The sequence below is a fragment of the Loxodonta africana genome, chromosome 6 (genome assembly GCF_030014295.1).
Source record: "Loxodonta africana isolate mLoxAfr1 chromosome 6, mLoxAfr1.hap2, whole genome shotgun sequence".
Taxonomy (NCBI): domain Eukaryota; kingdom Metazoa; phylum Chordata; class Mammalia; order Proboscidea; family Elephantidae; genus Loxodonta; species Loxodonta africana.
Window position 1 is genome coordinate 4,873,513 of NC_087347.1, and position 13,999 is coordinate 4,887,511.

At 41.6% G+C, this 13,999-nt stretch overlaps 1 protein-coding gene across 1 annotated transcript in view; it reads right to left on the reverse strand.

The window, feature by feature from the left end:
- Nucleotides 1-834: 834 nt before the first annotated feature.
- The window catches only part of RBM44 (RNA binding motif protein 44), a 37,976-nt gene continuing 24,811 nt past the window's right edge, over nt 835-13,999 (reverse strand). The window contains exons 13-14 of the mRNA XM_003417932.2: nt 4,297-4,442; nt 835-958 (exon numbers count right to left, since the gene is read on the reverse strand). Coding sequence (XP_003417980.1) covers nt 835-958; nt 4,297-4,442 — 270 coding nt within the window. The remainder of the gene's footprint in view (nt 959-4,296; nt 4,443-13,999) is intronic.

A 13,999-nucleotide genomic window follows, 5' to 3' on the forward strand; every position in this document is an offset into this window, starting at 1 on the left:
TCCTCCCAGACCCTCTACAAATAATACCAGAGAAAAAGTGACCCCAGCTGGGTGTAATTCCCTACGACTCATCTTCTCTGAACCCTGGCCTAGTAACTTATTGCTTATCTTGTCAGCTCTCCAATGCCTTCAAGGAGATGTCTTTTATATTTTATTTAGCTTTTCTAGTTGTTCCCCATGGAAAGTCTGAATCACCTAGACAGCTAGACCTGGAGACAGATGGTCCACTCACCAGTTTGTAAAAAAAAAAAAAAAAATGGATTTTATGTTTGTACATGGTAATTTTAAAATATATGCACAAATTCTTTGATATCCCCCTCTGCATATAATGACTCACATCTAATGAATAGAATGTGGCAGAAATGAAGAGGTGTGACTCTTGAGGGCCCATCACAAAAGGCTTAGAAGCTTCCATCTTGCTTTCTCTCTCTGGTGTCTCTTGCTCTGGGGGAAGCCAGCTGCCACAATCCAAATACACTGAAGCAACACTACGAAGTGTCCTGCCCAGAGCCACATAAGTGAGGCATCTCAGAAGGAGACCCTCAGTCTAGCCTTTGGATGACTACAGCCCAGGCCAACATCGTGAGAGACCCTGAGCTAAAATTCCTCAGCTAAGGCTCTCCTGAATCCTGACCCACAGAAACTGTTAGATAATACATGTTTGTTATTTAAACCATTCAGTTTGGGGTAATTTGTTTAACACTAATACTTAAATAATACAGTGGTATTAAAAAAATAATTATTTTTATGTGAAAATAAAATCAATAGCTTTTTAAGTATTATTTAAATATAAAAGAATATCATCAGCATACCTCTTTATTGCTTCTTTTATTCCTAAATGGAAGCAGAGTTTTTCAAAACAGATGAAGTCATTTCCACAATAGTGTTAATAGATAAGCCATTCAGAAAACCCTTATGACTCAGTCTGACTTCCTGAAGGGCACTGACAATACGGTCTCTATGCAAAAGGAAAACATACATGAGTGTCTCAGTCATCTAGTGCTGCTATAACAGAAATACCATCAGTGGGTGGCTTTAACAAAGAGAAATTTATTTCCTCACAGTAAAATAGGCTGAAAGTCTAAATTCAGGGCATGGGCTCCAAGGGAAGGCTTTCTCTCTCTGTTGGCTCTGGAGGAAGGTCCTTGTCCTCAACCTTACCCTGGTAGAGGAGCTTCTCAGGTGCAGGGATCCCAGGTTCAAAGGACGTGCTCGACTCCCAGTGCAGCTTTCCTAGTGGTATGAGGTCCCCTACTCTCTGCTTGCTTCCCTTTCCTTTTATCTCTTGTGAGATAAAAGATGGTACAGGCCACACACCAGGGAAACACCCTTTACATTGGATCAGGGATGTAACCTATGTGACAGTGTTACATCCTACCACAATCTTATTTAACCACAGGCAGAGATTATGATTTATAACACATAGGAAAACCACAAAATGGAGGAAAACCACACAATACTGGAAATCATGGCCTAACCAAGTTCACACATATTTTTTGGGTAACACAATTCAATCCATGACATTCCACCCCTTCTTGTTGTTAGGTGCTGTCAAGTTGGTTCCGACTCATGGCAGCCCTATGTACCACAGAACGAAATGGTGCCCGCCTGTGCCATGCTCACAATCATTCTTACGCTTGAGCCCACTGTTGTAGGCACTGTGTCAATCCATTTCATGAAGGGTCTTCTTCTTTTCCGCTGACTCTGTACCAAGCGTGATGTCCTTCTCCAGGGACTGATCCCTCCTGACAACATGTCCAAATTATGTAAGACACAGTCTCGCCATCCTTGCTTCTAAAGAGCATTCTGGCTGTACTTCTTCTAAGACAGATTTGTTCGTTCTTTTGGCAGTCCATGGTATATTTGCTATTCTTCTCCAACACCATAATTCAAAAGTGTCAATTCTTCTTCGATCTTCCTTGTTCATTGTCCAGCTTTCACATGCTTATGATGCAACTGAAAATACCATGGCTTGGGTCAGGCGCACCTTAGTCTTCCAGGCGACATCTTTGTTTTCCAACACTTTGAAGAGATCCTTTGTGGCAGATTTGCCCAATGGAATGCATCTTATTTCTTGACTGCTGCTTCCATGGGTGTTGGCTCTGGATCCAAAAAACCAAAAAACCCACTGCCACCGAGTCAATTACTGACTCATAGAGATCCTACTGGACAGAGTAGAACTGTCCCATAGAGTTTCCAAGGAGCGCCTGGTGGATCTGAACTGCTGACTTTTTGGTTAGCAGCCGTAGCTCTTAACCACTGCGTCACCAGGGTTTCCATTGTGGATCCAAGTAAAATGAAATCCTTGACAACTTCAATCTTTTTCTCTGTTTATCATGATATGGCTTATTGGACCAGTTGTGAGGATTTTTGTTTTCTTTATGTTAAGGTGTACTCCTTACTAAAGGCTTTCATCTTTGATCTTCATCAGCAAGTGCTTCAAGTCCTTTTCACTTTCAGAAAGAAAGGTTGTGTCATCTGCATAACGCAGGCTGTTAATGCGTCCTTCTCTAATCCTGATGCCCCATTCTTCATATAGTCCAGCTTCTTGGATTATTTGCTCAGAATAGAGATTCACTGGGTATGGTGAAAGGATACAACCCTGATGCACACCTCTCCTGACTTTAAGCCATGCAGTATCCCCTTTTTCTGTTCAAATGACTGCCTCTTGATCTATGTACAGGGTCCTCATCAGCACAATTAAGTGTTCTGGAATTCCACCCCTTGGTCCCCACCCAAATCACATCCTTGCCATATGCAAAACATATTCACCCCATCATATCATAGCAAGTCTTAACTCCAAGTCCAAAATCCAAAAATTCCTCTTCGTCTGTAAAATCTAGAATACAGGTTATCTGCTTTCAAAGTACAATGGCAGAACAGGCACAAGCTAGACATTTTCATTACAAATGGAAGAAACCGAAGGAAAAGAAGGAATAACAGGCACCAAGCAAGTCAGCAGAACACATTACATTAGCCCTCAAGGCTTGAAAATAATCCTCTGTTCTCTGAGACTATTTATACAATGGCCCTGCCCTCCAGACTCTAGGTATTGGCAGAATTCTCTGGATTCCTCGGCCCTGGGCTTCAACTCCACCTTCCAGGCCCACTGGGACAGCAACTCTGCTCCCTTGCCTTTAGGCGCACCATTCTCCTAGTCCCTCTGAGTGCTGGCTCCACCGTTAGAAACACCAGAGGCTGTGGCTCTACCCTTAGAAACCCTAGAGTTCCTGGCCATACCTTTTAAGACTGAGGCAGCTTGGCTTCCCGTGTGCCTTGCCTCTTCAGCTTCTGTTTCCTGTGGCCTCTCAGCCCTCGGGCCTCACGCCTGCATCTGCCCTGCTAAGGAAAGTGTTCCAAAGCTATGTAGCTCCACTGATAAATGGCTGGAGGCACCCCACTCCATCAGGAAGGCTCCTGCACACAGGCACTCAGCTTTCTTGCTCCATGGGTCTGCTCAAGCGCTGTCTAGCACTTGTCTCCTGGTTCTGCTGCTGCCAGTTTGCTGCTGCCGCTGGTCCTCAGCCGCTGTTTCTTACCATCTGTACCTTGTCTGGTGCTAACAGCTCTCCTCACTTTCCTCTGAGTCTTCTACCATTGTTTCAAAGCCATTTCCACATTTTAGGTATCTGTTAAAGCAGCACCCCACTCTCTTGGTAACAAATTCTGTCTTAGTCACCTAGTGCTGCCATAACAGAAATACCTCAAGCGGATGGCTTTAACAAAGAGAAATTTATTTCCTCACAGTAAAGTACGCTAAAAGTCCAAATTTAGGGTGTCGACTCCAGGGGAAGGCTCTCTCTCTCTCAGCTCTGGAGGAAGGTCCTTGTCCTCAATCTTCCCCTGGTCGAGGAGTTTCTCAAGTGCAGGGACCCTGGGTCCAAAGGACATACTCTGCTCCCGATGCTGCTTTCTTGGCGGTATGAGGTCCCCAACTCTCTGCTTGCTTCCTTTGTTCTTTTATTTCTTGTAAGATAAAACGTGGTGCACGCCACACCCCAGGGAAGCTCCCTTTACACTGGATCAGGGATGTGACCTGAGCAAGGGTGTTACATCCTACCCTAACCCTCTTTACCCACAGGCAGGCATTAGTATTTATAACACTTAGGAAAATCACAAAATACTGGAGATCATGGCCTAACCAAGTTGACACATATTTTTGGGGGTACATAATCCAGTCCATGAAAATGAGCGTTGCCCTTTCCCAAGTAACACATTCAGAACATGGCTTGGTTACTGAACTATATTTCTATGTAGAAAGTTTAAAACCAGTTAAAATATAATTTCAATCATTACCTGCTGACTTCTGGGTGTAGTTCAGCCAGTCTCTTCATTATCTTGGTAAAGCTACGCAGGTTCAAAGTATTTGGAGGTATGAACTGAGTAGGTGTATCAGGTAATAATTTAGTAGATTCAATCTCTTTACAATTCTTCTTGACACCCTAAATAAGCATTTTTAAAGTTTTTTAAAGTCAGTAAATAAGGATCAGTACATAGACAATCCAGCTTATTCAATTAAAATAAAATAAAATTTAAAATTATAAACAGTAAAAGTAAAATAAAAATTCCTAAGAAATTTACTTTCATTTGGGAACTATTTATTCCAAGTAGATTTACTTGAACTGTGCACAGGGCCATATATTGCAAAACATGCCAGTTATGTCCACATATAGTAGTGAATATTGTCTGATACATGCCAGAAGATGAGCCCCCCAGGTTGGAAGGCACTCAAGAGACAACTGGGGAAGAGCTGCCTCCTCAAAGTAGATTCAACCTTAATTTACATGGATGGAGTCAAGCTTTCAGGACCTTCATTTGCTGATGTGGCGCAACTCAAAATGAGAAGAAACAGCTGCAAACCTCCATTAATAATTGGAACCTGGAATGTAGGAAGTATGAATCTAGGAAAATTGGAAATTATCAAAAATGAAACGGAACACATCAACATCGATATCCTAGGCATTAGTAAGCTGAAATGGACTGGTATTGCCCTTTTTGAATCGGGCAATCATAGTCTACTATGCCGGGAAGGACATCTTAAAGAGGAATGGTGTTGCATTCATTGTCAAAAAGAACATTTCAAGATCTATTCTGAAGTACAATGCTGTCAGTGATAGGATAATATCCATATGTCTACTAGTTTTTTTTTTTTTTACTAGAAAGAGCAGTTAATACGACTCTTATTCAAATTTATGCACCAATCACTAAGGCCAAAGAAGAAGAAATTGAAGATTTTTATCAGCTTCTGCAGTATGAAATTGATCGAACATGCAATCGGGGTGCACTGATAATTACTGGTGATTGGAATGTGAAAGTTGGAAACAAAGAAGAAAGATCGGTAGTTGGAAAATATGGCCTTGGTTATAGAAACAATGCCAGAGATCGAATGATAGAATTTTGTAAGACCAATGACTTCTTCATTGCAAATACCTTTTTCACCAACATAAATGGCAACTATGCACGTGGACCTCGCCAGATGGAACACAAAGGAATCAAACCAACTACACCTGTGGAAAGAGACAATGGAAAAGCTCAATATCATCAGTCAGAACAAGTCCAGGGACTGACTGTGGAAGAGACCATCAACTGCTCACATGCAAGTTCAAGCTGAAACTGAAGAAAATCAGGGCAAGTCCATAAGAGCCAATGTACAACCTTGAGTATATCCCACTTGAATTTAGAGGCCATCTCAAAAATAGATTTGATGCATTGAACACTAATGACTGAAGACCAGACGAGCTGTGGAATGACAGCAAGGACATCATACATGAAGAAAGCAAGAGGTCACTGAAAAGAAAGAAAAGACCAGGGTGAATGTCAGAGGAGACTCTGAAACTCGCTCTCAAACATCGAGCAGCTAAAGCAAAAGGAAGAAATGATGAAATAAAAGAACTGAACAGAAGATTTCAAAGGGCAGCACGAGAAGATAAAGTGAAGTATTATAATGACATGTGCAAAGAGCAGAAGATAGAAAACCAAAAGAGAAGAACAGGCTTGGTGTTTCTCAAGCTGGAAGAACTGAAAAAAAAAAATTCATGCCTCGAGTTGCAATAGTGAAGGATTCCATGGGGAAAATATTTAACGATGCAGGAAGCATCAAAAGAAGATGGAAGGAATACACAGGGTCACTACACCAAGAAGAATTAGTCATGGTTCGACCATTTCAAGAGGTGGCATATGATCAGGAACTGATGGTACTGAAGGAAGAAGTCCAAGCTGCACTGAAGGTATTGGCGCAAAACAAGGCTCCAGGGATTGACGAATATCATTTGAGATGTTTCAACAAATGGATGCAGCACTGGAAGTGCTCACTCCTATGCCAGGAAATTTGGAAGACAGCTACCTGTCAAACTGACTGCAAGAGATCCACGGTTATGCCTATTCCCGAGAAAGGTGATCCAACTGAATGTGGAAATTATTGAACAATATCATTAATATCACATGCAAGCAAAATTTTGCTGCAGATCATTCAAAAACAGCTGCAGCAGTATATTGACAGGGAACTGCCAGAAATTCAGGCCGGATTCAGAAGAGGACGTGAAACCAGGGATATCATTGCTGATGTCAGATGGATCCTGGCTGAAAGCAGAGAATACCAGAAGGATGTTTATCTATGTTTTGCTGACTATGCAAAGGCACTCGACTGTGTGGATCATAACAAATTATAGATAACATTAAGAAGAATGGGAATTCCAGAACACTTAATGGTGCCCATGAGGAACCTGTGCATAGATGAAGAGGCAGTTGTTTGGACACAACAAGGGGATACTGCTTTGTTTAAAGGCAGGAAAGGTGTGCATTGGGGTTGTATTCTTTCGCCATACCTATTGAATCTGCATGCTGAGCAAATAATCCAAGAAGCTGGAGTATAGGAAGAAGAACAGGGCATCGGGATTGGAGGAAGACTCATTAACAACCTGCATTATGCAGATGACACAGCCTGGCTTGCTGAAAATGAGAGGACTTGAAGCACTTACCGATGAAGATCAAAGACCACAGCCTTCAGTATGGATTGCACCTCAACATAAAGAAAACAAAAATCCTCACAACTGGACCAATGAGCAACATCATGATAAACGGAGAAAAGACTGTAAGTTGTTGAGGATTTCATTTTACTCGTATCCACAATTAACAGCCATGGAAGCAGCAGTCAGGAAATCAAAACACATGTTGCACTGGGCAAATCTGCTGCAAAGGTCCTCTTTAAAGTGTTGAAAAGCAAAGATGTCACCTTGAAGACTAAGGTGTGCCTGACCCAAGCCATGGTATTTTCAGTCACATCATATGCATGTGAAAGATGGATAATGAATAAGTAAGACCAAAGAAGAATTGACGCCTTTGAATTGTGTTGGCGAAGAATACTGAATATACCATGGGCTGTCAAAACAACGAATAAATCTGTCTTGGAAGAAGTACAACCAGAATGCTCCTTAGAAACAAGGATGGCAAGGCTGTGTCTTACATACTTTGGATGTGTTGTCAGGACGGATCAGTCCCTGGAGAAAGACATCATGCTTGGTAAAGTACAGAGTTAGCGGAAAAGAGGAACACCCTCAATGAGATGGACTAAAACAGTGGCTGCAACAACTCGCTCAAGTATAAGACTGATTGTAAGGATGGTGCAGGACAGGGCAGTTTTTCGTTCTGTGGTACACAGGGTCGCTATGAGTTGGAACTGACTCAACAGCACCTAACAACAACAACAACAACAACAACGAATACTAGTGATGAAGTTTATAAGGCTACATCTAAGTCAGCCTTTCTCGACCAGGATTCCTCATCTGAACCACAAGACACAGAAAACAATGTAACTATTTTCTTAATTCTCCTAATTATCTCCAAAGACAGTACATAACTATAGTTCTATTGCAGATAAAAAAAAAAAAATTTTTTTTTTTTTTTTTACAGACAGGTTAATTCATTACACACACTGGGTATTTTCAGCTTAGAGCATTAAGGTGTAATTTTTTCACTTACCTAACAGAGAAAGACGTGTCTAAATGGTAGTTATAAATACTCTACATCTTATTCACTATATAATGAACACAAACTATATGCCCAGAACTGTAGCACCTGCTGTGGGAAAAGCTAGTCATCTAAAATACTGCCCCCTCCACTATGGATCTTATAATCCAATTAAAGAGACAAAATAAAAAGGATAGAGTTAAGAGCTCTTAGCAAAGCAAGTAAGCTTTAAATTATATGAAATACTGTAAATCCCATAAAAGTTCAATGAAGGAAGAGTTCAGACTTCAAAGCCTGGGTGAAAAGCTCTGTCATCCCAGAATACTGTACATTTTACTTATTTTCTTACTGCTCTGTCTCCTCCACTAGAAGGTAAGCTCCATCAGAGCACACACAGTTTTTGTCTCTTTTGTTCACTGTTGCTTTCTCAGTGCCTAGAACAGTGCACACAATTGGTAGGTAATAACTGTTGAATAAAAAAATAAAGGTTTGGGATATAATGATTGTGATAACTGAAACCACAGAAAAGATAAGATCTCCAAGAAAGGCCAAATAACTGGTAAAGAACAACAACAGTAACAGTTAATAGTTATTAAGTGCATTCTCTATGCCGGACACAGAATGAATAAATGTTGTGAGTCTGAGAAAAAGAAAAAGGTGACAAGAAATTGCTGGAAAGGTAAGAGAACTTGGAGTATAGTCAACAGAGATGATAATAGGAGCCTCTCTACCCAAACACTCCTACCCATAGCCCAAGGTGCCCTATTATACCATATAGCCTTCCCCTCTGCCAACTCACTCCGTGGCCACTGCCACAGCTGAGCGGACCAAGGGTGTTATCGCCTGAACTAATAAATGCAAGATCACAGGCTAAATCAATCAGGCTCCCTATCTAAAAAACATGGAAGTGGAACACAGAGCAAATGCGTTAGCCAAAACGACAGGCGTTTTGAACGGCAGTGTTAGAGTTAAGAAGGGCCAAGGCCAAAACCAAGGTCAAACTACGAAGAGTCCCGAGCTGATAGGGAGAAACAGAAGGCAGGGGGCAGTATCTCACATGGAAGGAGTCCTGGCGGCACAACAGTTAACTGAAAGGTCTGCGCCTTGAACCCACCACCTGCTGTGCGGGAGAGGAGACCTGGCAATCTGTTCCCATAAAGATCTCAGTCTAGGAAACTTTATGGGGCAGTCCTACTCTGTCCTATAGGGTTGTTATGCCTCAGACTCGACTCAGTGTTACACAACAGCAAGTGACTATGGAAACGGTAGACGAAGGAAACTTTGAGAGACTAACCTCAGATTATCACAACAAAGGAGAGAAGCGACCAGAGAAATTGGAAAGTGGATATAAACTCCTTGTTGAGAAGTCTGGCTATAAACACGGCACAAATAAGGACGGTGATGGCAAAGGAAGGCAGTCAGGTGGAGACTGTCTGAGGATTACGAAGAGTTGTGCATAACTCCAAGCGGAGAGAGGGCCTGCGAGTGGAAATGGAGTGGCTGACAGTGCAGAGAAGGACTGGGACGGCTCCAGGGATTAGGAACGGACGGGATAAGGGCACAGCAGAGAACCTTCTACCATATTCTGAAGGGGAGAATCTAGATTTGTTTATTCAACAAACATTTATTCTTTCATTTATTTATTAAAAAGGCATTTGTTCTTCTTATACGTAGATTTGAATAATCTCAAAAAAAATCTCAGAAAAATATTTTGCATATATCAGCAAACTGAATTATAAAATTTATACAGAAAGGCAGAGACTGTTGTTGTTAGGTGCCCTTGAGTCAGTTCCGACTCACAGCGACCCCATGCACAACAGAACGACACACTGCCTGGTCCTGCGCCATCCTCACAATCGTTGTTATGCTTGAGCCCACTGTTGCAGCCAGTGTGTCAGTCCATCTCACTGAGGGTCTTCCTCTTTTCCGACGACCCTCTGCCAAGCACGATGTCCTTCTCTAGGGACTGGTTCTACCTGTTAACATGTCTGAAGTATGTGAGGCGTAATCTCACCATTCTTGCTTCTAAGGAACATTCTGGTTGTACTTCTTTCAAGACAGATTTGTTCATTCTTTTGGCAGTCCATGGTATATTCAATATTCTTCGCCAACACCACAATTCAAAGGGATCGACTCTTCTTCGGTCTTCCTTACTCATTGTCCAGCTTTCACATGCATATGAGGCGACTGAAAACACCATGGCTGGGGTCAGGTGCACCTTACCTTTCAAGGTGACATCTTTTGCAGTGGATTTGCCCAATGCAATGCATCTTTTGATTTCTTGACTGCTGCTTCCACGGATGCTGATTGTGGATCTAAGTAAAATGAAATCCTTGACAACCTCAATCTTTTCTCTGTTTATCATGATGTGGCTCATTGGTCCAGTTGTGAGGATTTTTCTTTATGTTGAGGTGTAATCCATGCTGAAGACTGTGGTTTTTGATCTTCATCAGTAAATGCTTTAAGCCCTCTTCACTTTCAGCAAGCAAAGTTGTGTCATCTGCATAAAGCAGGTTGTTAATGTATCTTCCTCCAATTGTGATGCCCTGTTCTTTTCCGTACAGTCCACATTCTTGGATTATTTGCTCAGCATACAGGTTGAATGTTGTTTTTGTTGTTAGCTGCCATCAAGTCTGTTCTGACTCATAGCGACCCTGTGTACCACACAACGAAATGCTGACTGGTCCTGTGCCATCCTTACGATTGTTGGTATGCTTGAGTGCGTTGTTGCAGGCAGTGTCAATCCATCTCGTTGAGGGTCTTCCTCTTTTCCGCTGACCCTGTACTTTACCAAGCATGATGTCCTTCTCCAGGGACTGATCCCTCCTGACAACATGTCCGAAGTATGTAAGAGGCAGTCTTACCATCATTGCTTCTAAAGAGCATTCTGTCTGTCTTCCTCATATAGTCCAGCTTCTCGGATTATTTGCTTAGCATACAGATTGAATAGGTATGGTGAAAGGATACAACCCTGAGGCACACCTTTCCTGACTTTAAACCACTCAGTAGCCCCTTGTTCTGTCCAAACAACTGCCTCTTGGTCTATGTACAGGTTCCTCATGAGCACAATTAAGTGTTCTGGAATTCCCATTCTTTGCAATGTTATCCATAATTTCTTATGATCCACACAGTTGAACGCCTTTGCATAGTCAATAAAACACAGGTAAACATTCTGATATTCTCCACTTTCAGCCAGCATTCATCTGACATCAGCAATGATATTGACTAGGATAACTGATTATGAAAAAGAACAAAAAGGACTCATTTTACCTGATTTTTTTTTTATTAACTTTTATTAAGCTTCAAGTGAACATTTACCAATCCAATCAGTCTGTCACATATAAGTTTACATATATCTTACTCCGTACTCCCACCTGCTCTTCCCCTATTGAGTCAGCCCTTTCAGTCTCTCCTTTCGTGACAATTTTGCCAGCTTCCAACCCACTCTATCCTCCCATCCCCCCTCCAGACAAGAGCTGCCAGCACATTCTCAAGTGTCCACCTGATATAATTAGCTCACTCTTCATCAGCATTTGGGGTCTGTATCCCATTGGTCTCCTGCTCCCTCAGGAGTTGTCTGTTGTGCTCCCTGACAGGACAGACATCGATTGTGGTCGGGCAGCAACTAGTTTTTCTGGTCTCAGGATAATGTAGGTCTCTGGTTCATGTGGCCCTTTCTGTCTCTTGGGTTCTTAGTTGTCGTGTGACCTTGGTGTTCTTCCTTTGCCTTTGCTCCAGGTGGGTTGAGACCAATTGATGTATCTTAGATGGCCGCTTGTTAGCATTTAGGACCCGAGGCGCCACAATTCACAGTGGGATACAGAATGTTTTCATAATAGAATTATTTTGTCCATTGACTTAGAAGTCCCCTCAAACCAAGTTCCCCAGACCCCAGCCCCTGCTCCGCTGACCTTTGAAGCTTTCATTTTATCCCGGAAACCTCTTTGCTTTTAGTCCAGTCCAATTAGGCTGACCTTCCTTGTATTGAGTGTTGTCTTCCCCTTCACCCAAAGCAGTTCTTATCTACTGATTGATCAATAAATCCCTCCCCACTTTGTAACCACAAAAGTATGTGTTCTTCTCCGTTTTTTCTATTTCTCAAGATCTTATAATAGTGGTCTTATACAATATTTGTCCTTTTGCTTCTGACTCATTTCGCTCAGCATAATGCCTTCCAGATTCCTCCATGTTCTGAAATGTTTCACAGATTCGTCACTGTTCTTTATCGATGCGTAGTATTCCATTGTGTGAATATACCACAATTGATTTACCCATTCATCCGTTGACGGACATCTTGGTTGCTTCCAGCTTTTTGCTATTGTAAACAGCACTGCAATAAACATGGGTGTGCATATATCTGTTTGTGTGAAGGCTCTTGTATCTCTAGGGTATATTCCGAGGAGTGGGATTTCTGGGTTGTATGGTAGCTCTATTTCTAACTGTTTAAGATAACGCCAGATGGATTTCCAAAGTGGTTGTACCATTTTACAATCCCACCAGCAGTGTATGAGAGTTCCAATCTCTCCGCAGCCTCTCCAACATTTATTATTTTGTGTTTTTTGGATTAATGCCAGTCTAGTTGGTGTGAGATGGAATCTCATCGTAGTTTTAATTTGCATTTCTCTAATGGCTAATGATCGGGAGCATTTTCTCATGTATCTGTTGGCTGCCTGAATACCTTCTTTAGTGAAATGTGTGTTCATATCCTTTGCCCACTTCTTGATTGGGTTGTTTGTCTTTTTGTGGTTGAGTTTTGACAGAATCATGTAGATTTTAGAGATCAGGCACTGGTCTGAGATGTCATAGCTGAAAATTCTTTCCCAGTCTGTAGGTGGTCTTTTTACTCTTTTGGTGAAGTCTTTAGATGAGCATAGGTGTTTGATTTTTAGGAGCTCCCAGTTATCGGGTTTCTCTTCATCATTTTTGGTAATGTTTTGTATTCTGTTTATGCCCTGTATTACGGCTCCTAGGGTTGTCCCTATTTTTTCTTCCATGATCTTTATCGTTTTAGTCTTTATGTTTAGGTCTTTGATCCACTTGGAGTTAATTTCTGTGCATGGTGTGAGGTATGGGTCCTGTTTCATTCTTTTGCAAATGGATATCCAGTTATGCCAGCACCATTTGTTAAAAAAAAGACTATCTTTTCCCCAATTTACTGACACTGGTCCTTTGTCAAATATCAGCTGCTCATACGTGGATGGACTTATATCTGGGTTCTCAATTCTGTTCCATTGGTCTATGTGCCTGTTGTTGTACCAGTACCAGGCTGTTTTGACTACTGTGGCTGTATAATAGGTTCTGAAATCAGGTAGAGTGAGGCCTCCCACTTTCTTCTTCTTTTTCAGTAATGCTTTGCTTATCCGGGGCTTCTTTCCCTTCCATATGAAATTGGTGATTTGTTTCTCTATCCCCTTAAAATACGACATTGGAATTTGGATCAGAAGTGCGTTATATGTATAGATGGCTTTTGGTAGAATAGACATTTTTACTATGTTAAGTCTTCCTATCCATGAGCAAGGCATGTTTTTCCACTTAAGTATGTCCTTTTGAATTTCTTGTAGTAGAGCTTTGTAGTTTTCTTTGTATAGGTCTTTTACATCCTTGGTAAGATTTATTCCTAAGTATTTTATCTTCTTGGGGGCTACTGTGAATGGTATTGATTTGGTTATTTCCTCTTCGGTGTTCTTTTTGTTGATGTAGAGGAATCCAAGTGATTTTTGTACGTTTATTTTATAACCTGAGACTCTGCTAAACTCTTCTATTAGTTTCAGTAGTTTTCGGGAGGATTCCTTAGGGTTTTCTGTGTATAAGATCATGTCATCTGCAAATAGTGATAACTTTACTTCCTCCTTGCCAATCCGGATACCCTTTATTTCTTTGTCTAGCCTAATTGCCCTGGCTAGGACTTCAAGTACGATGTTGAATAAGAGCGGTGATAAAGGGCATCCTTGTCTGGTTCCCGTTCTCAAGGGAAATGCTTTCAGGTTCTCTCCATTTAGAGTGATATTGGCTGTTGGCTTTGCATAGATGCCCT